Source organism: Callorhinus ursinus, unplaced genomic scaffold (assembly GCF_003265705.2).
Source record: "Callorhinus ursinus isolate GAN/ISIS: 27379988/994484 unplaced genomic scaffold, GSC_fseal_2.0 scaffold99, whole genome shotgun sequence".
NCBI lineage: Eukaryota > Metazoa > Chordata > Mammalia > Carnivora > Otariidae > Callorhinus > Callorhinus ursinus.
In genome coordinates, this window is record NW_027397161.1 from 884,727 (window position 1) to 907,721 (window position 22,995).

At 53.5% G+C, this 22,995-nt stretch overlaps 1 protein-coding gene across 5 annotated transcripts in view; it reads right to left on the reverse strand.

The window, feature by feature from the left end:
- Window positions 1-22,995, reverse strand: part of PTPRN2 (protein tyrosine phosphatase receptor type N2) — an 822,430-nt gene that overhangs the window by 436,394 nt on the left and 363,041 nt on the right. For 4 of the 5 annotated variants that reach the window (XM_025859126.2, XM_073888924.1, XM_025859128.2 and 1 more), the window contains 2 exons: window positions 22,021-22,400; window positions 4,364-4,450 (listed from right to left, as the gene is read on the reverse strand). In XM_025859126.2, the coding sequence (XP_025714911.2) occupies window positions 4,364-4,450; window positions 22,021-22,400 (467 nt within the window). The remainder of the gene's footprint in view (window positions 1-4,363; window positions 4,451-22,020; window positions 22,401-22,995) is intronic. The other variant, XM_073888925.1, reaches the window with a different exon arrangement.

Below are 22,995 nucleotides of genomic sequence, written 5' to 3' on the forward strand. Positions count from 1 at the left end.
GTCTCTAATGATGTAATAAGAAATAATGGAATTTACTTGACAGCTACATAACCATTAACAAAACATATTAAGTATAACGGGTACTTCCATAAAAACGCAGACAAGCTCTGAAGACGCCGGCTTGCGCGGCCGCGGCCTCTCTTCCTCTCCTGGAACAATGAGCAGCCCTGAGAACGTGCTCCTAGACACACAGCCAAGTGCTGGCCACGCAGCTGCCCCCTGCCGCGGCCTCCACTGCCCACGTCCGTCTGTCCAGTGGGCGCACGCGCTCAGTGTGCCACCATGGTGCTGGGCACCCAGTGCACACGTGTACAACACAGCACAGGCTTGTGCGCGCTCGCACACAGCACCTCAGGACCCAGACGTGTGGGGACAACACTAACCAGCAGGACGGGGGGCTCTGGCACCACGAGGACCAGCTTTAGATTGGAAGCATGAGCTGCATTAGGAGCAGGGGAGACTGGGGACACCTCCAGCCAGGCGAGGCAGCGGGGAAGGACCTTCTGGAGTGTTGGGCTCGCTGGAGAGCTCCGGACCAGACTCTCACCGGCTTAAACAGAGGCTGGTGGTGTCACGTTTGGCTCCACATCAGAAGCCCCCAGTTTTCTGACCAGGGAAGAGACTGTGGCAAAAGACATTTACAAAAGCTTTGGTATGGCCACCAGCTCAGCCAGAAAGTGCTCCCCAGAAACCCTCTGTGCCCGAATCCTCCTCAGATGTGACAGGGGTGCAGGTGGGAAGGGCTGAGACGGGTAAGCCACAGACCCGAGGTAGAGACCAGGGACAGAGAGAGTGCAGCTGGCTCCCACCAGACGTCTGTCCGCACAGGATGCCCCTGCCCCCGGGCCCCCCGCCCACTGGACACCTCCCATCAGATGCCCCCCACACCGGACGCGCCCCACCAGACTCCCCTCCTATCAGCAGCCCCCCACCAGACACCCCCCACACTAACACCTCCCACCAGACAGCCCCCCACCAGACACCCCTCCTGCCAGACACCCCCCCACACCGGACACCGCTCCCCCACCAGACAGCTCCGACATGGACACCACGGCACCAGAAGCCCCTCCAGTCCTGACACCCCTCCCATCAGACTTCCCCCAACCAGACACCCCTCCCACCAGATGCCCCTCTCCAGAAGATGCCCCTCGCCCAGACCCAAGCCCCTCCAGTCCTGACACCCCCAGCCCCAGCCCGCACCAGAAGCCTCTCCTGTCGGAAGCCTGCCTTGCCCCGCCCTGGCCTCTGGGCCTCCCACCGCTGCCCTGAGACTCTTGGAGGCGGATGGGCCTGGCTGAGGATGTGGAGAGAGGGAGGCGACAGGTGGGCAATGCAGAAACCGTGGGACAGGGGACCGAAGATGGGCTAAACATGCTTGTTGACCTTGGACACCCGTGTCCCGTTCTCTCTGGGAGACACCTTCCTTCAACAAGAGACTTCTCGCTGCTAGAAAAGTCGTGGACACGTGGTCAGTGGCCGCCAGTTGTGTGAAAGGCTCAGTCCTACAGCGTTCAGTGGGCTCATGTGCGGGGCCTGCCCCTGGGGGTGGGCGATGCGGCAGGCCGCCATGGGGGCTTCCAGCCTGGCCCAAGGGCAGCTCCCCTCCTCGGCGGTGGACTCTGGGTCACACCCACCTGACCCACCTCGGCCTGGAGAGCTCCACGCGGTTCCTGAGGCTCTCCCCTGTCCTGAGGACACCCCTCCTCCCAAACCCCGCTGTCCCAGCAGCACGGAGCCCAGGTCACGAGGCACACACACCCCGACTTCCAACAAGCAAGCAGTGGCAGGGGGCCGAGTCTCCAGGAAGCACAAGGCCTCCGTGTGCGGGGACCTCTGCCTTCTATTTGGCGCTCACTCACCCCAGAGCGCAGGGGGAAATAATGAAAATTCCATAAATACAGTCACCAGTGGGGCCAGGCCACGTTTTACTCTGAAGCCTCTCCGTGTGATTACTTTTTTGTCTAATGTTCTCAATAACGGGCCTGAGCTGTGTGAACATCCTCCGAAAGCTCAGGCCACCCCGGCCCCTCCTGGGAGCTCCCCGTGGAGATGTGAGGGGAGCTGTTGTTTACTGCCTTCCGATTGCTCCCGGAACATTTTCCCCTCTGATGAAGGAGGCACTCATTCATTCACTCACTCCCTCAACAGCAACATGTCCCTGGCACCAGCAGATGAATTTCGGGGGCTACATTCAGTGTCTCCTACTTGTGGATGGAGGGGCGAGGACTGCCCCCCGCCCTGGCTGGTGGGCATGGCATGGGTGCTGCCCGCACTCCGCAAGTCCTGCGCTGGGTGCCTGACGTGAACGTGTCAGGGACCACTGTGAGCCCCGCCCTCGGGGTCCGGAGGTGAAGACTGCAGATGACTAGTCATGTGTGGGGTGCAGGCATACCGGGCATTTCCCTCTGCTTCTCTGAAGGGAATGGTCGGCGCCACCAGGTCAGGACTGGCTCTCTCTGCGAGCGACCTGCTTAACTGCACCCGAGACGCATGCCCTGGGCAAAGGGCCTAGGGGGGCCTCCTGTGTTCACGCTGAGCCCCCGAGTCCAGCAGCCATGCCCCTTCCGCAGGGTCACATACGGACGGGCATAGACGCCTGCATGCACCTGGCATGGAGTCCTGCATGGGGGGGGATGTGCTCAGACAAAGGACAGTTCTCAAAGGCGTCTAAATGACAGGTTGGAATAAAAGCTGCTCCCACAGGGCTGGCATGTGGCTCAACTGACCAGGCAATGACGCAGTCACACATGGGTGTCTCCCAATCTCTCAGCTCTTGCCCACACTCATGACTACCTCTCCAAGGCTGAAACCCCACCTGGCATGGGGTTGGGACCACCAACACTCATCTAGAAACCTCAGTGGCCCCAAGGCACTTGGGCCTCCACCTGTGTCCCTTATAATAGAAACATGCTCTCCTGATGTAAAGTCTCTGGTAGCCTGCCAGCCCATGGAAGGAACGTCATACTCCTCACAAGGGCCTTGGGGCCCACCCGAGCTGCCCTGCCTGTTCGCATGGGGCACGCAGTCCCTCCTGCCTGGAGGCAGCCGGGCACCTGCTCTCCAGACCTCACAGCCTCTGGCCCCTTGTTTCCACGTGAACTAGGGCTGCCTGACCTTTTCCAGCTCTGCTCTGTGCCCATTTCTGATGGAATGTCATGCTCTCTGCTCCACCTTGGCACAGTGTCCTGTAAACATTTGTTGAATGAAAAGCTGCGTCTTGGGGCGCCTGGGAGGCTCAGTTGGTTAAGCGTCTGCCTTCAGCTCAGGCCATGATCCCAGGGTCCTGGGATCGAGCCCCAGGTTGGGCTTCCTGCTCAGCGGGGAGCCTGCTTCTCCCTCTCCCTCTGCCTGAAGCTCCCCCTGCTTGTGTTCCCTCTCTCTCTGTCAAATGAATAAATAAAATCTTAAAAAAAAAAAAAAGAAAGGAAAGGAAAGAAAAGCTGCGTCTTGTAGATGGTCCCTTTTGCTGGGGCAGAGATGATACAAGAGCCCTCATTTGTCGGAGAGACGGGCTGCACTGTCGTCAGCGGCAAGGAGCCCAAGGAAGTGAATCCGGGCTTACTGTTAGGACTAGGACTCGGCCTGGGCCCTCTCTCCCAACTTCTGGCTCCTTTCTACTCAAAATAAAGGGTGATGAACTTCCAAATGAGTTAACAGCCGTAGGGAAAGAGCTTGGACAGCCCCACCGAGTGGCAAGACTTGCCGACGGTCAAACTGTATTTCCAGGACTGAAGGCCCCGGGCCAGCCGTTTGTGTAAACAGATAGCTCGGCTGAGCCTCTTATTTCCAGGCCTGAGTGGCTCACAGCACACCACTGATCGTCCCTAGACGACTTTCTGGACTGACCTCCATGTCCGGACCTCCCCCCAGTCTCCAGTGCCACCGAATCTGCCTCCAGCCTCTCCCCTGATGACGAGAGAGGCTGGTCGTGCTCGGGGGACGTGGTGCAGCAAGTACGTGGCAGGGTGTGCATGCTGGAGGCACTCCCTAAGTGCTGACTTTTCACGGACACGCACCATCCCTGGGCTCGGACTCATCTGCAGTGGGGTGGGGCCCAGGCACCGGAATGTTCTAGAGCCCCCCAGGCAATTCTAGGTGCAGCAGGGCTGAGCACTGTGGCCCCAGTGGGCCCTGTCCTTCCAGGAGATTATAATTCTCACAATTACAGTCCAGTTTCAGCTGCACTTAAATAACTTACCAAACCCACCTGGAATTTTCCTTCCGTCTCTCTCCTGAACTGTTTCTCTCTGATATAATTAACAAGAACCCCAAGCACACAGTTCTTTCCCTTGCAAACCAATTATGAAATGGAACCTGATGTGAGTGGAGACTAAAAGCCCCGGATCCCGCACCCGGCACTCACGCGATGTCTGGGAAGACACTCATCGGCACCTCCAGGAGCCGCGCGATGCTCTCCATCAGCTCCTTCCCCTTCTCTGGGCTCAGGGGGCTGTTGAGGAGAGCGGGGGGCAGCGTTACAAAATGGAACTCATCAACACTTGAGAAGCTGCGCGTCCCCCATGCCCCCACCTCAGCGCCTGTGGCATTCCTGTCACATAGTGACCAGGCTCTCAGGGCAGCCGGGATCAGGTGCTTCTTCAGGCATGATGAATCACCTGGATTTCCCAGCAATGAGACAAACAATACAGTGCAAATGGAATTGTTAGAAGCGTGATGGGCCCGTGATGCAGCGACGGCTCAACTCAGCCTTCAATAAAAAATATAATGGGGGGGTGGGAGGGGAGGGCACAACACAGGAAGGAGAGAGAAAAGACGGGAGGCGGAAAAGCAGAGGCTGAAAATCGAGTTTCAGGATGGGCGTCAAATGTACAAAGGAAACACATTTTTAAATGGGCTTGTTTCTAAAATGAGTGATGTGCCATGAGAGAGATGTGAACGGGACACATCTGAAGGTAAACACGGAGACCAGAGGGGCTGCGCGCAGCAACCCCCTGGGAGGGGCAGGGGTGCTCCGGGATGACGCGCCCCAGGCCCGCGGGAGGCCCGGCTCCACCGTAACCGTGCGGCTCACAGCTGCAACGACCAGTCCTGAATCCCAGCACACGGCTGCATAAGTCACGCCCGCCTGTGAAACCCTGTTAGCAGAGTTTCAGAGAATATTCCGTTCTGTTGTCATATAAAAGCTGCTGCACAGCAACCACCGTTGTCCTGGCCAACCTCTCGTGCCCTTGGCCAAGGTGACAGGAGACAGTAGGTGCAGCAACAAACAGACCGGGCCCTGCCTTCCTGGGGCCTGCATTCGAGCGGCACATGGGCACTGTTGTGGATTGAAGTGTGTCACCCAAGCTTCACATGTTCAGTCCTAAATCCAGAACCTCAGAATGTGACCTTACGTGGGAAGAAGTCACTGCTGACCGTCATATGCTAAGAGGAGGGCATCAGGGTGGTTCCGAATCCAATGTCGCCAGAGTCCCCGTAGGAGGAGGACATGCACAGGGGTGAGTCGGGAAGCATCCAGAGTCCCCGCGGCTCCAAGAGCCAATGGGGTGCAGGGTGCAAGCAGGAGCCAACCAGGATCCAGCAACACCAGGACTGGGCAGGAGGGTGCAGGGGGGGCCTGCAGGCTTGGGCTCAGAGGCGATGGGTGTGTCATGGCACCAGGAGGTGACCCAGGAGCATGCGAGATGCAGAAGCATGGGAAGGAAATTCGGGAATTCTCCTGTGGACACATCATGACAGACAGAGCCCACACTGAGCATCTGAGCTGGGAGCAGCTGGGGAGAGCAGCCTTCAGAGAATGGCTAAAGCAGGAATCCGGGGGGACAGAGCCAGCAAGGAGGAGTCGAGGGCCCTTGGAGGCCTCAGTTAGAGATGGAGAAGCGGGCTGGGGTCAGGAGTTGCCGGCTTGCCCCACAACTGTCCTGGGGTGTCCCATGCACGTGCAGCCACAGCAGGACGGACACTCCCGTCCTCTAAGGGAAGGCTGGTAATGAGCCACGGCACCAAGCCGCCCCCCACCACCTTCTGTCAGTGGGGACAGGAACTGGACTTCTTCCTAGGGACACCGGTTTCTGCAGGAGGCTCTCTACCCACAGCCAGGCCTGCTCCCCATGCCTCACCCGTTGTTCTAGATCTCTTGCCAACCTGCAGGGTGCTGTTCTGCCCTAAAGTGAGAAAGGAGAGGCCTGATGCGGGTCTGCGATCAGGACCTTTGGCCCTCCATCCTGCTTCCCAGGCAAGAGTGAGATGCCCAGGGCTGGGGACCCTTCCAGGAAGGAAAGACAAGTCCTACAAGCCTCCTAACACAGGGGCTGTTCACATTATGCTGTAAATTAGAACACATTTTCAGGTCAGTGTGTGCGCGTGGTGTGAAAGTGCACCCTTTTACCTCGTCACTCGACCTGACTTAGAAATCCCCCAGGCATCTTGCAGAGCCCACACTTGGGCCCACGAGGAGGTGAGACACCGACGGGGGAAGGGGTCCACCTGGAACCTTTGTGTCTTCATCATTACTCCCTGCCTGTCCACCCGGAGCTGCAGGCTGGAGCTCGCCTTTCATCAGCCAGCCCAGAGCCCCAAGAAGGCCTGTGTCTAAACCAAGTGTGCAGGGACCTCGAGCCACGCTGGGGAAAGGCCATGGTGCTGTGTGCAGACTCAGGAAGAGGAGAGCAGCAACACCAGGAAGGTGTGTTCACTACAAGTCAGATCTGGACAAAGAACCACAGCCGCACAAAGCCCTAATCCAGGACGTGGGTGCCAGCAACGCAGCAGGTGCTTGGAGGCCCTCGTGGCAGAGCTCTGGTGCCCCTGCCCCCGTGGCTCTCAGATGGCCACTCTTCCTGTAACCAGGCCCCCCAGATGCAGCGCAGGCGGGCGGACAACCAGCATCTGCCGACGCGAGTGACGGGGTGAGGCCTACAGCGAACCAGAGCCGCCCTGACCTACGCAGCCCATGTGCCCCAGGCCAGACCCCAGCCAGGACACATTCCTGCTTCACAGACCCCCACCAAGGGCACAGACCCCGCCTCCTTGGGCCCCGCCCCGGCACTCCCCTGGACTCCCAGCACCCGGGACAGCGGAGCCCGACGCCGGCCCCCACCGCACCTGCAGCCAGCCTGGGGGCTCCCTGCTCGGTGCTTCCCTGCCAGCCTCCTAGGGCAGGCGGATGAGTGCAGCCAGGTGAGGCCTGGATGGGGCAGCTCGTCTGCCCCCGCCGGTGCCACCAGCATGACCCAGCCGCAGGCTCCTGTGTGGCCCAGGGCGGCGGTCAGGCTTTTGCCTTGTGGGTGTGGGCTTCGGCCACGGCACCAGCTGCTCCGCACACAGACACGAGCAGATGTGATGTGTGTGTGAACGGAACAAATGTGTGAATACACAGGAAGATGTCAAAACGTCTCACGCTGAAAATCATTAAAACGTAAGTTATTAAAGGAGTCCCACCTAGCTGACAAGAGTTACTGTGTAAATCAAGGACAATGGGCATAAAAGCCCCTCGAACCCTGAACAGCTCTCCAGCCCCAGACTCTATTACTAACAGCCTGATTCCAGCCTCATGGCAACACCTCTCCTGGCGGGGCCGTGTGTGGAAACCAATCCGAGCTCCTCCCCAGACCCGCAAGAACATGCCCCTGTTCAACCCTCTCTCAAGGGAGGGGCCTGGTGTGCTCTCTGTCAGTGGCTTCTCAGGGTAGTTTTCTGTGTAATTTCACAATCAAAAGGCAATCGCTTGCCCTTCAACCAGGAGGACCTGCTGTCTTCCTTTCCCGCCCATTTCCAATGCCTATTCCCCAAGAAGGGGCCTGTTTGGCGCCCAGGCTCCAGCCTGCAGTGGGCGCTGGGGAGGGCAAGGGTCCGAAAGGCAGCGTCAAGGGAAGCCCCCACAAACATGGCCTTGATGATCCCCGAGAGACAGCAGGGCCTGAGGTGTTGCACTTGGGGTGCTGCTCCTCGATCTACAACAGAGATGAGTGAGGTCGTGCTCAGGGTCACTCATGTGAGCCAGGAGGGGACGCCACAGTCGGAGACCAGAGCTAGAGTTGCTCAACCCGAACAGATGACAAGTGGGTGAACATGTTATCTACCAAGGCATCAAAGTGTGGAGGAAACAGTGGGACCAAGGAAGTAGTCTGCTAGTCGTCAAAAAATTCATAGGGTGAATACGAATTGTTTATAGAGCTAGTGTACTTAGAACACTAGAATTCCAGAAAGTAGAACAGAACGTGCAAATTTAACGCACCAGACAGTAGACCCCAGTGAGAAAGGCAGGAGCCACTGGGTTGCTTTTCCCACGAAGAGAGGAGCCAGCACGGTCCACCGGGGGATGGGCAAGCGGAACGCGCCTGAAAGAAACAGCTCAAAGGGGCCGCCCAGAGAAATCCTGTCTGTGCAGAGGGGGTCCCGGCTGCCAGAACGTGCCCCCGGGCACTGGGCAGACACCCTGGAAATGCACCTGTGTGGTGGCCCCCGCAAGTGTGACTGCCCACACTCCACTCTACCCCCTTCCCACCCACACCCCCGAATGTCCCGTGTGACCACAGAACATCCCTGCAAATCCTCGGGACGGAGGTGACGCAAGGCCCCGTCCTGTACCTGAGCACAGGTGTGCTCAGAGTAACAGAGCACAGGGTCTCAGCCTAGCACCCTTCTATCTCCGAGAGTTTGAACAGATGACAGGAATACGTGTACATGGCCAAGCGAGGGGCTTCATTTGAAGGGGCGGCATCAGGCACGCAGCCCAGAGCGGGAATGACAGCTCAGTCTAGGAAAATGGGCCCTCAGGTGACAATTACCAGGTGAGGAGTAGGAAAAATGAAGTTCTGTTTGATGCTGCATGCACTGAGATGCCCCTGCGGCCCCACCCAACTTGCTGTTCTGGTCCTTCATGGGAGGGTCGGCAGGCGTTCACTCAGGACGTGCTTCGCCTGCAAATGTTTCTGCGCCCCTTTGGAGGACGCTGCCAGCAGGAGACGTGCAGGGGCCTCCCTGTGACTGTGGGGCCACAAACACTGGTCTCCCTCCAGCCCTGTGCTCTGCGAATGGACTCGGAGCTGGAGCCCTGCAAAGTGAATCCACATGACCTGGGACAGGAGGCATCAGGAGACACCACCGACTCCCCAGGTGTGCACACACACACCTTGCAGACACAGGAGACTCCCCAGGTGTACACACACACACACACACCTGTGTGTGCTTGAGACAGTGGAAGAGTTGTACATGTCCACACACGCCGACGTGCTCACCAAGAGGAGCACTGGCACTAAAACCAGCGAGGGTTGTAGTGATGACGTGCACTCCTGGATCGACACTCCCAGAGCCCCCTGCCTGCCCGGCCACCCCTCCCTCATGTGCCCCACACTCACAATGCCACAAAGTGTTTCCTCCCCTCATCCTGCCCACCAACCAGGCCTCCCACATTCTAACCAGTGGGCCCGCGTGGCTCCCTCCTTTTTCTAAAACTCCCTCTGCTTTGATGTAGAAGCCCCGAGGCCACCACCTATTACGGAAGCTCTCTTAACGATTTCACATGTTTTAACCCTCTTCCTGTCTCCAAAGTGCACATTCGGTGAGGGCACAAACCACATCTCATCCTTTTTTGTACCTCCAGAACCTACTGTCCCATGCTGGACCTAAACCAGCTTCCCAACCAAGTTTACTACCAGATTCCATGAACTCTGTGCTCAAGCCTGTTTTAAACCAAAGGGTGACATTAGGTGATGGGGAACCCAGAGGCTTTATCATGAGTCCCAGCCCCGCTTAGGCCTCATGAGTGTCTAATGACCCTACGGTCCTTCACCCCACAATGCATACAGTTAACACTTGTATCTGCAGCATGATTATTTAAAACGGCCTTAAAGATAATGATGAAATCCGTCAGGATACGTGTAGGAACCCTCCTGCCTCCACAAGGAGACCCCTGATCACACCAGCTGCCTGACGGGTGCCGCAGCCCCTCCCGCAGTGCACCCCCCCTCCCACGGCTCGCTGTCTGGGCTGGAGCACCAAGCACAAATGGCTTACAACAATAGCGGGTCCAGTCAATAGTTAGACCAATAAGATGGTGCTGATTGTGCTCAAAATGAGCATGCAGTTATTTCTATTTTATTTTTAAAATACATGGCCATCATCTGTCATTTCATGGTCTGAACTTCCTTAGAAAGCAGTTGGGAGTTAATCTCAAAAATCAATGGACGGATATGGCACATGCAATTTCATCTGTGTGTCGGTGACACCCTGATCACCGGGATGCCTGATACTGCCGTGGAGGGAGAGACGCAAGCCGTGCCGGCGGCTCGGCCCTCACCGCCTGCCTCGACATCTAGCGGCTGAGAGGGTTCGCAAAAGCTAGATGCTATCTGCTCTGACGCTTTTCCTTTCTGAAGCACAGCAACATGTTAACACGACTGCGGAATCGTTGTGAAGTCAGATGCCCCTAGGGACCTACTAAAGTAGCAAAACAGGAGAAAATCTAAAGCATTCACACCACTCACTTGATGGGAAGCCCACAGGAGAAGCAACAGTACCCCCGTTTCCCACGATGGCCTCCATGCCATGCACAGGATGTGGACTTCCATGGTGCCCTGAAATCACCATGGGAATGAGAGGACAGATGAAAAATTAGAAAAACTGTTATGTCAGACGGTGAAGGAGTTGTGGAGAGCCACCCTAACAAAGGAGTAGTGGCAATAACTTCAGGTGAGAAGTGTTAGGGGCCATGGGAGACCTTGAAGGTTCCCCTTATGCTCGCCACCATGCTGAGACCGCACACAACACTCTCACGTAATGCTCACAACAGACCAGTGAGGAAGGTACTGTTGTGAACCTCGTTTTAAAGGACTGAAAACGGAGATCAGAGAAAATAATTTAAGCTCCAGGACATGCCACCAGTAAGTCCCAAAACCTAAACGTTACTCGTCAGTGAGGGTGTGATACGGGCTTCCAAGCTACAGGGCAAGCCCAGGTAACGGCTGCATCCTTCCCTGTGTTTTACCTTAACTAAGCTGCAGAGTGTCTGCACCCATCATTCCTCCAGGTCCTGTTTTGGCAACAGTGTTACTGTCTCTTCCTTACGGGCCCAGACGGTCCTGCCAACCAGACACCCACGTCTAGGACTCTATGTTCAAGAGCTGACAGTTTGTGCTTCTGCTTCTTTACTTCCTGATTTCAGATATTTTACTATTCATTCGAAAATTTACCAAAGGTAGGGAATTAAATGATTGATGGATTGCAAAATGATATCAGTCAACTCTGATACAAACTTTTTTGATGAGATATTTTAAACCAATGGATAAAATGAGGTTTTCATGGGATTTCCCAATTATTCTAGCTATCCCTATATATTGTTTTTAATAAATAACAATATTTATTCTATTTAAATAATATTATAAGCTAGTTACACTTTTGTTATCCCATAGGAATTCTCCCCAATGTAGAGAAAAGACATTTCTCATGGGAGAAATGAGAGAGGAGCTGCCATGATTCAAAATCTCAACCTTGATTCAGTATCACCTTTCTTTCCTGCAGAGAAATAAACCCAATGTCTTCTGGAGAATGACTGAGTGAGCTCATGGTAATTTGTGCAACCAAACTGATTCTTCTGACTGCTGAGCCCACAGGTTTCTAGAGTACATGCAAATTCGTCTGGAGATGCCAGAACCCTGAATTACTCTTTCTAGTGAAGTTGTTGACAGACACCAACTCTTCACAGGTAAAACAAATCAACTGGTGAAAAACTGTTGTATTCCAACAACTTTAAGATGAGACTATACTTCTCACCACAAGTATATTTATTTCTCTAAATTTTTGGAAAAAAATATTTGCCAACAGCTTAATACAAATCTAAGTACACAATGTCTTAGAGTTAGTTTTATGGAAAGTATTGACATCAGAAAGATAAAATGAGGAAGGCAGTACAAAAATGTAGAGCTTTAGTACACATTCAAAGTTTTTATCAGCTTGAAACAGGCTGTTCTAAACATATGGTATTTCATGTAAGCCTAATAGTAACCACAAAGCAAAAGCCTATAATATGTACACAAAAGAGAAAGAGAAAGAAATGTAGGCACACCACTATAGAAAATCATCAAATCACAGAGGAGGAAAGAAAGGGAAAGGAACAAAGGAATCGCCAAACAGCCAGAAAATAATTTACTAAATGGCAAAATGAAGCCCATACTTATCAGTAATTACTTTAAATGTAAATGGACTAAAATCTCTGATCAAAGACACAGGTGGCTGAACGGATAGGGAAAAAACCCAACAATGCCCAACTCCATGCAGCCTACAAGAGACTCACTTCAGCACTGACGACACCAACAGACTTAAAGTGAAGGGATGAAGAAAGATAGTCCATGAAAAGGGAAACCAGAGGTAGATAAACTGATGTTAGACAAAACAGACTTTAAGGCAAAGATTGTTAACAAGAGACAAAAAAAGATGATTATATAATAATAAAGAGGTCAGTTCATCAAGAGGATATAACATTTGTAAATATTTATGCATCCAACATAGGAGCCCCTAAATACATAAACAAATATCAACACATCTGAAGGGAGAAAAAGACAGGACTATAATAACAGCAGAGACCAGAAGGACCTAACAGATACATGAAGGACTTTCCACCCCGTAGCAGCAGAATACACATTTTCCTCAAGCGCCCATGGAACATTCTCCAGGACGGATCACATGACAGGACAGATCACATGACAAATCTTAATAAATTCAAGAAGACCGAGATCATATCACGCATCTTTTCCGACCACAATGGTATGAAACTAGAAATCCATTATAAGAAGAAAACTTGAACATTCACAAATATATGGAGATTAAGTGATATGCTCCTGAACAACCAATGGGTCAAAGAAGAAATAAAAAAATACCTGAGACAAGTGAAGCTGGAAATGTAACACACCAAAATGTGTGGGACGTAGAACAGGGTTCTACGAGGCCTTCTTACGGTGAAGAATGCTTGCAGTAAGACGGAAGATCTCAAATAAACAGCCTGACTTTACAACTCAAGAAACTAGAAAAAAGAGGCATAAATGAAGGCCAAAGCTAGCAGAAGGAAGGGAATAATAAAGATCAGAACGGATGAAATAGAGACTGAAAAGACAATAGAAAAGATAAATGAAACCAAGAGCTGGTTTTGTTTTTTTTTTTTGAAAAGATAAATAAAACAGATAAACCTTTGGCTAGGCTTACCAAGAAAAAAAAAACTTAAATAAATAAAATCAGAAATGAAAAAGAAGACATGACTACTGCCACAGAAATACAACAGGTCCTAAGAAACAACTACAAACAATTATTTGCCAACAAAATGACTACCAAGAAAAAGGGTAAATTCCTGGAAACATCCAACTGACGGAGCTTGAACCGTGATGAAAGAGAAAATCTGAAGATGCCAATAAGTAAGGAGACTGAACCAGTAAACAAACACCTCCCAACAAAGAAATGCCCAGGATCAGATGAGTTCTACCAAACATCCTAAGAATCACTACCAATCCTTCTCAAACTTCCATAAACAGAAGAGGGGGGAACACTTCCAAACTCATCTTACAAGGCCAGCATTATCTTGATACCAGTCAGACAAGGACGCCACAAGAAAAGAAAGCTACAGGACAATATCTCTGATGAAATACAGATGCAAAATCCATAAATAAAATATTAACAAAACAAATTCAACAATACATTAAGAGGATCACACACCATGATCAAGTGGGATTAATTCCAAGGATGCAAGGATGGTTCAACATCTGCAAATCGAACAGGGTGACACACCACATTAACAAGATGAAGGATAACAAGTCATGATCATCTCAGTAGAGGCAGGGAAAGCACATGACAAAATTCAACATCTATTGATGATAAAAACTCAACAGAGCAGGCATAGTAGGAATGGTAGTGCAGCCCGCTGGAATCTTGCCAAAAGCCCAATGGGTAAAATAGTCTGGGAACTGTAGTGATCTGTCCAGGCCAGCTCACAGCACAGACAACATTTTGCAGGTCAGCCTCACAGTGCAGAGAAAGAAAGGAGAGCTGAGGGAATGGCCCAGTGGCCAGCACACCTGCTGACCAGTGCCCCTCCATCCACTGAACCCACCTTTCCTCATTCCTTCTCCACTCAGCAGCAGAGGGACCTGGGAGAGTGGGACCCTGACCACACCACTTGCCCGCTTGTCCTCTAGTGGTGTCCCATGTCTGCTGGGGGCAAGGCCCCAAATCCTTGCTGGGGCCCTGAGGCCTGGCCAGCCTTTCTCATGCTTACTGCCCCCACCTTCCCCCGGCCTTATTTCAGCTCCTGAAATGTCCATGCTACTCCTGATGCAGGCCCTTTGCAAATGCTGTTCTCTTTGGAACATGACTTCCTTCCCACCCACCTGCCCACTGCAGAGCTTGAAGTAACGGCCATACGAGTTTATCTGAAGCTTGAATGGGCCTTCTACATAGTTAGAATATAGGGGCTGTGCTGGAATTCAGTGACCCGTGGCCAGCTCTTCTAGCAAGACACTCTTATTTTTTAAGTCATTGTCTCAATGACGTCAATACCCCACAAACGAGCTACATTAGGGCACTATTTTTCCCTATTCTTCCTTTTCCTTCCACCTTCATTTGTCATCTGCAGTTCACTTGTATTTTGACAGCCTAGCAAGTCTCTTCCTATTTTTCTCCCTTGTTCTTACTCCCTCCCATTTGGAGTGATATTTAAACTGCTTAACTCAGATAGGTTTAATTGGAGGTCAACTTATAAAGCAGATGACACTTTTCAAAAATCAATTGCCATGTTTAGGCTCTGAAGGTCCCTGGAGAGTTCTACTATGGACTTTCTTCCTGAAGAGCAAAAGCCAAGCTTCCCCAACAATTACAGAAGTCCGATACCAAACCAGGCTGTACCACCGCGATGACAGAGATGCATGGACGTAACTGCCAGAGAAGGCGGGCGTGTGAACACACGGGCACAGAGGCAGAGAGGGCGCAGCTGAAACCGACAATACAGGCATGAAGGCGAGTGTAGATCAGGGGCAGATACAGGTGTGGACACGGAGGGCCACAAGTGCACGTGGTACAGATACAGATACACGTGATGAGACCAGGTACATTTTTGGATGCGGCACACAGACACTGATACAGATCAGCGGTACAGATGCAGGTAGAGACACAGACACACAAATATTGATGGAGGTGGTCACAGGTGGGCACAGGTGTGGGTAGACGATGCAGGTGCACACGCGGATGTATCAATGTAGGTGTAGACACACAGACACTGATGGAGATATAGTCAGGTACAGACACGGGTGGATGGTGTTGATGTGGCGTAGGTGCAGGTGTACATACGGAGATGCGGGTGTAAACACAGACGTAGACAGGTACTGATGGTGACCCCCTTGCTGCCATCAGATGTCACTGCGGCCCAGAGTCCCAGCATCGTCGGAACCTTCTGAGACCCTCTTGCGTTTCAAGCACCTAGGCTGAGCTGCAGAACTAACCTGTAGGAGTCAGACTCTAAGGACAAGCATGGAGCAGACAGAGTGTTAAATGTCCAAGTTCCAGGTTTGGTCAGAGTGGGCCGGGCTGGGCTGTTCCAATATTTCCTTTTCCTCCCTGTTCCCCACCACCACCAATTTCACACTCTGCCACAAAAAGAGAGCATCAGATGTGAGAAAGGGGGCTGGCTCACCACAGTCCGAGACCATGAAAGAGCCCCTTCCTGGCCTGGCATCATCTCTTCTGAATGTCTTCCAACAGGCTAGACATGGCCAAGCCAACTCAGAAGCCATTTGGTAAAAGATGCCCTGGAAGTGTCTCTAACGCCCACCATATTTGCACTTTCATGGTATTTTCTCACGCTGTCTACCGCCATAGTTAGAGGTCAGACAAGTTTGAAATTTCTTCCAGTTCTAGAATTCAGCCAATAACAGACATCAAAATCCAACACATCACTCTAACCTCAACAAAGGAGATGAAAGTGGGCCTACAGAGTCAGAGGCATCAAAGACCAGACAGCCAGTGCAAGGGGTGAACCTTAGATCCTGAGTCAAAATCCAACGAACAAAATTCTGACGTGGATGTGACAACAGAGCTGAACGCAGGCTCGACACCTGATGCTACTAAGGCTTGATGGTATGTTACAAAGAAAGATCCTTATATTTTAGAGCTATTTCATAAAATGTTTCCAAGAAAGTGGGGTTTGTTTGAAAGCAGCATGAGAGGTGGGTGTAAATGGGGCTGTGGATGGGGCAAGGTTGGGCCTGGGCCATTATCTCTGTGCATGTTCAAGATCTTGCATTAGAAAGAGCGAGACACAAATCCATCCATTGCCTCATGAAAAATATGAAACTGAACAGCCAGGGAGGCCTGTTGGACGAGGTGCTTGGGGACAAGCCAGGCTTGTGAGCCCAAGGCCTTGGGAACATGGTGGGCAGGTGCCAGGACAGGGGCCTGGGCACCTGCATCGTGACTATCAGAGGTCTTTGTACCAGTGCTTCCTTCAGGGCAGGTCTGGGGGTGATGGTGCCCCCAACACCGATGCTGGGAGGAGTTTCTAAATAGAGCCTCTACTTAGAAGCCAAAGCCTTGTTGCCAGTACTTTTAAAAACTCCATTCTGTGACTTCAGACTTGTGTTACAATCTGATCCTCAAACTGCCTTGGGAAGAACCTTCACATCAACTATATCCATTTTCCTAGAATTTACCAAAAGCCGCTTCATGGTGATTCTTCCACTAGCTGATGGGCAGATGTCGGGATGGTTCCAGAAGCCTGCCTCCCTTGCTCCCAGTTCCCCCACATCACCTGGCAGCACTGGGAGGGGCCAGGACACCCAGAGCAGCCCCTCCTGCGAGGAGTGTGACATCTGTGTGCGACACTGCAACCTCAGTGGCTTCCCGGTGGCCAGAGGGAAGGCTTCCAGAAGAAGGGGCAGGGCTTTTGAGGGGCCCTGGCTCAGCCTGGGGTGTCAGGAGGGCTCCCCGAAGACAGGACGATGAGGAGCTCAGGAGCAGTGCGTGCCAGGGGGTAGCACTCAGAGTGGGATGAACACTTCCAGGGCCCCGTGACAGCCCTGCACATTCCCGGAGCAGGATGGCGGGGGGCGTGGCAGAGCACCGTGGTGCGGGAGCAGGGACAGGATGAGTCTGCAGAGCCCGCAGGGCTTGGGCCTCTACCTCGAGGGCAGTGGAAGCACCGCAGTCTGAAGAGGAAAGAGGGGCACAGTCAGGTTTAGGTGATGGAGGATCCTGCTGGGGGTCAACGTGCGTGACAGACTGGGGAAAGGCGGGGGATGCAGGACCAGCAATAAGAAAGAGGTCCCTGCAGCTACCAGCGCGAGAGCAGCCGACCGCCAAGAGCAGGGGGGGCACGGGGGTGAGGAGTGGCCAGGTCGGGAGATCCTCACCGTTTGGGAGGAGGCGGGGAAGGGTGCTGGTGCCGGTGCCGCCCCAGGCATGAGCCCTGGAGGAGGAGGCATGGCGCCGGGAGGTGCTGACTGCGCCACCATGCAGAGCTTCAGGCTTCTTTCCCACGCCCACGAGGAGGGGCGGCATGGAGGTACTCCCCGGAGCACGGGAAGGGCAGCATCCTCAAGGACGAGAAAGCTGGGAAGGTTCTGGGAGAATGGAGCGGCCTCAGATAGCTGCTGTGGCCGGTGGACGGGGAAGGGTGCTGGCTCCAGGAAGTGCCAGGCAGAGGGGAGGAGAGAGGGAGGGCAGACGGCCAGGAGGGGCTGAGTTTGGCAGATGGGATTCTGTGGCTGACAGGAGGCGGCAATGAGCGGGGGTCAGGGTGAGAAGTTTATAGGAAAGCCTAGCTCAAGTTTTGGTACAGGTTCTGAGATTCTTTAACTCACGGGCTTGGGGGCCCACTCAGCTAAAGCTGTTTGCATTCTCTGGATAAAGTCTCACCGTGAAGCTTTTTATGCTCTCCTCATCTGAACTCCAGAACAGCCCGTAAGTCAAACTGAGAGTGTCTGACTCCGTAAGGGAGAACCGCACTGGGCTTGTTTTGAATCCCCTTCCTTCTTTGGGGACCTCTGCTGGCCCCCACATTGCAGGGGCCCAGTAGGTACGTGCTGATGCCCCAGGCAGGGGTGCCTACGGACAGGCCAGCGCTGGGCCGCAACCCGGGGCTCAGAGACCACTGCTCACCATTCTTGTCACAGACATCCCCCACAACTACCAACTCTGCAGTCAAGGATTTTAGATTTGGAAATGTGTGGTTGTTCTTCTTGCTGTTGAGCATACGAGCCAATGTGACTATTTTTACTCATTGGCTATACGCCCCCATACCTAAAATCTCAGATGACAATGAATCCATCACCCTGCACATGGTCTCTTGACACAAATGAAGGAGATGAGTGGAGACACAACAGTGAACTTGTCACGTTCAGGAAAGACCCCTAGAAGCTGTACTTTCTGAACAAAAAGTTCGAACATATCATCTGAGACGTGGTCTGAGAGTAGAACAGAATAAACCAAACCTGCAGACACTACAACTACAGAATCTGTCCACAAGTCCGTGAAGATTTCTTTTCTCTACCAAAGAAGGGAAAACAGGCCATGGCGCTGGTCCACCCCGCTCCCCACGTCCTCGTCTGCCTTCCCTGCAACCACCACGGGCCCCATGGCCCTGGTGCAGCTCTGAGGGGCTCCGCGGGCAGCCAGGGGTCTCTGCACAGGCGGGGGGAGGACGACTGGACTCTGCCCCCCGGGGCTCAGCTATGACCCTTCCCCTCCCACCACACTGACCTCAGGGGGGACAGCATGTCCCCCCTGAGCACATGGGTTTTCACATCTTCAAGTCTGTGATGGGAAAAGCAATCTCCTCCTGGGACAGCTCTAAAAGGAACCTGATTCTCAATTTAGAGAAATGATTTAGAAAGACGTGTCTGACAGGAAGGGGAGCAGGTCGTCTGCCCACGCACGAGGCCTCCTCTGGCTCATGCCCGAACCTCTGGGAGCTGGCACACACTCAGAGGACTGACCGCTGAACCTTCTTCCAGACCTGGATTCCCAAGACCCTTCCGGCTCGCCGGTGAACAGATGGTAGAACATGTCTGCCGTCTCGGTGGCGTCTCCTTAACAGGCATCAGGCTGAGTCCCCATCAGGGCCGAGCCGCTGGGAGTGGCAGCCACACCGAGCTGCCCATGACGCAGCAGACATGTCAGTCAGTAGAAAATCGTCTGTGACATTGCTGGTGGGCGTGTCCCAGGCAAGAGTTTTATGGAAGAAAACACTGGAGAAAACTTAGGACCAACCTGTCCGTTTCAGAACACTGACGGGCGTCAGAGGCCCGCTACCCTTCCGGCACTTTCCTCCACCACCCTGGCCCCAGGTCTCCCTGCTCCAGCCCTGTAACCTTCTCCCTCCACTCATGTTCCGTTACTCCATGGCTCTCTGTTCATGGCTCCCGGCTGACGTCATCTAGAATGACGGACCTGCTCTGCCCCAGGGCTGCTCTCCGTGAATCAACCGCTCTTCCCAGCAGCCCCCCGCCCCCGACAGCCGGCCCCGCGGCCCATCCTCACCCCTCCAGGCTGAAGAGCAAATGGGGACTGAAGCTTTGCCAGAGCAGCAGGCTTCCGTGCAGGACGGCGGGGCTCTCGATGATCCACGCACAAGCTGCCTGCGGCCCGTGAGGACAGTGGCGTCACTGTCTCCTGCCCAGAGCTCAGCCTCCACAGGAGCCCGCCTCTCCAAAGCCAGTCTGGTCACTCAGATGTCCTTCCACAGGACTACACCCCAAACACGAGGGTGTCTAGAAGAGAGGCACACCCGGAGAGCCACGTGCTCTTACGCGTTTCTCGATCAGACGTACAACGCAGGTTCTCCTTTGCTGAGACAAACGTCTCCCTTGGCTGCAAATTCACCTTCCGTATGCTAGCTCTTCTGAACTCAAAACACCTCTAAAATCACTCTTGGAGGAAAGGGACAGCCATCCTGACCTTGAGCCATTCTTGGAGGGTCCATCCCGCACACACACACAACACAGATGCACACAGATGAATACAGACACTGCACACACGTGCACACGCACACAGATACATAGATGAATACAGACACTGCACACATGCACACAACACACAGATGAATACAGACACCGCACACACGTGCACACGTGCACAACACACAGATGAATACAGACACCGCACACACGCGCACAACACACAGATGAATACAGACACCGCACACACGCGCAAAACACACAGATGAATACAGACAGCACACACGTGCACATGCTCACAACACAGATGAATACAGACAACACACACGCGCACACACACACAGATACACAGATGAATACAGACACCGCACGCATGCACACAACACGCCAGATGAATACAGACAACACACTAGGGGCACACGCACGCAACACACAGATGAATACAGACAACACACACGTGCACACGTGCACAACACAGATGAATACAGACAACACACACGTGTACACACACACAACACACAGATGAATATAGACACCGCACACACGTGCACACATGCACAACACACAGATGAATACAGACAACACACGCGCGCACACGCACACAGATACACAGATGAATACAGACAGCATACACACACAACACAGATACACACGGATGAATAGACAACACACACGCACACAACACATACACACCACACACAGAGACATAAACACACATGCACACACAACACAGCAATGTTTCCCAAGGGAGGGAAAAATCCACAAAAGGGCTTTGGACAATTGAGAATAAGGAACGGTTGTCAGAACGGTTTGCTCCACAAGGGAACTGAGGAGGTGTCTTGCCTTTGCTTCAAAGGTGTGAGCTGAGCCCTCAGCAGGGCGTACTGTTCAAGTACCATTCGTGCTTCCCTGTAAGGCGCGATTCTAAAGACACACACCCACTGGGAGTTCCCGTTCTAAGAAAAGGAGCCTGACAACAGACATGAATACATGGAGCTCACCATCCAGGCAAAGAGGTCAGAAATGGGAGGACACGTCTCAATAAAAAGTACTTGAGAAAATGGAGTCAGTATTTTGGTGTGGGCTTGAAGTGTCAGCTGCTGAGGACTTCTCTAAAAACACCATCGACAGCTCAACAGTCTTACATCTAAAGCCGGCTTTGATAGCGGTCTGAGCTCACAATTAAATATTTTCCACCCCATCGTGGTGCTATATAGCTGTGCCTGATGCTATCTGCCACGTAACGACGACACCCCATGCCGAGGGAGTGAATCTGCGGGAGGCGCGAGCGCAGAAAGACGGCGTGCGGACGCAGCACGAGGAATGGAGCGGCCTTTCCCACCCCGCACGCCATCCCTGGAACGTGGGCAACTTCCAAGCCACTGATGAAGAACTGCCTGGACAATGAACACTATAATGCAACGGCAGAAGCCTACACAGGCATGTCTGCACACATCTGCCCACACACACACACACACACACACACACATGCACACGCATGTGCACAGCCATATACGCTTTCCCCTTTGAAACACTGTTCCATTCCTTGAGGAAACCGTGACATTTTTACAGAGCGTGGTGTCAAAAGCCAGAGTCATTAGGGTGATGACCTGAAAATGGGGCTGACCACGTGTCCCTTGCTGGGTACACACTGTGGGAATGAGGCCCCTCGAGATACATGCAGATGAGAGAGAAGAGAAGAAGGAGCATCCTGTTACCATGCGCACGTCTCCCCTCTGAAGGAGGACTCAGTCCCGATACCTGGACTGCTTTGCTGTGAGGCAGACAAAACCGCTGGAGCCCCAGGAGGCAGGGAGGCAGCACAGACGCAGAGCCCAGTCTCCCGCGCCCCGGGGGCCTCTGCGTCCACGCACTCCGCGGTCTGGGCCGGAGGTGCAAGGCTGGGACCAAGAGCCAGGAGGCGTTTGTTCTGTGGAGAATCCCCCTGGAGCTCGGGCTCCTAGGTCACAGCACTGGTGACAGATGGGCTGGCTCCCAGCTGCCCTCCTGCCCCCACAACGCCAGGAACACCTCCTCCTGTGTCTCCGGGGTAAGACAGGCAAGAATGAAAGTGGCCCCCCTCCACCCACCCAACAGGCACCAGCAGAGAAAAACCAGAGGCTCTACTTACTCATCTCCAGTCACAATGTAGCCTTGCTCCTCCTCGGAAGGCCTGACCTCCAGCCGCAGGCCTTCAGCAGGGCGCCCCTGGGCTCCGGCTCCAAGGCGGGCATCTTCCTGCGAGGGGCCCGGAACCCAGGTCTGGAGCTTGCCAAAGCCGCCCGCCCTGGGCTCTGTGGGAGGTAGCCTCTGCAGGCGCTCCTTGGAGTAGGTCTGACTCCTCACGTCCTCCACCCCAGCGCTCTCCTCCTCCCAAGCCGGGGGCAGCCTGGGCGTCTCTGATTTCTTCATCTCCGTTTTGAAGGGCTCCATAAGAAGGGGGGTGGCAGGAAAGAGTCGGGACCCAGGATCCTGCAGGTGGTCCCCAAGTTGGAGGCTCAAACGACTGACCTGGCAGAAAAGAGGCTCAGTGAGGTGACGTTCGGGAGCAGTCGGTGGGCAGCCCCCGGCGGGGGTGGGCTGGTGCTCTCATGGCCACATTCAGAATCCCATCTGGATGGGACATGTCCATCCGAGGACGAGGGCCTCACACATCAGCATCACTCAGCCAAGCACGTCTCTGTCTCTGTCTCATACACACACAACTTCCTGAAGAATCTGATTTTATAAACTCAGGGTAGGTGTTTCCCATCTATATTTTTAAAAAGAGCCCATGTGGGGGGTGCCTGGGGGGCTCAGTCGGTTGAGCGCCCGACTGTTGATTCTGGCTCAGGCCATGATCTCAGGGTCGTGAGATGGAGCCCTGCGGCGGGCTCTGCCCTCAGTGGGGAGTCCGCTTCAGAGTCTCTCCCTCCTCCTCTACCCCGCCCCCCTCCTTGCACGTGCACTCTCTTTCAAATAAATAAAATCTTTAAAAACAAACAAACAAAACAAAAACAAAAGCAAAAACCGCCTATGTGGATTCTAAGACCCCTCCAGAAACAACGAGTGCCTGACGATAACCGTCCCACTTGCATTTACTCAGCTCTGACAGGGCCTGAGGGCA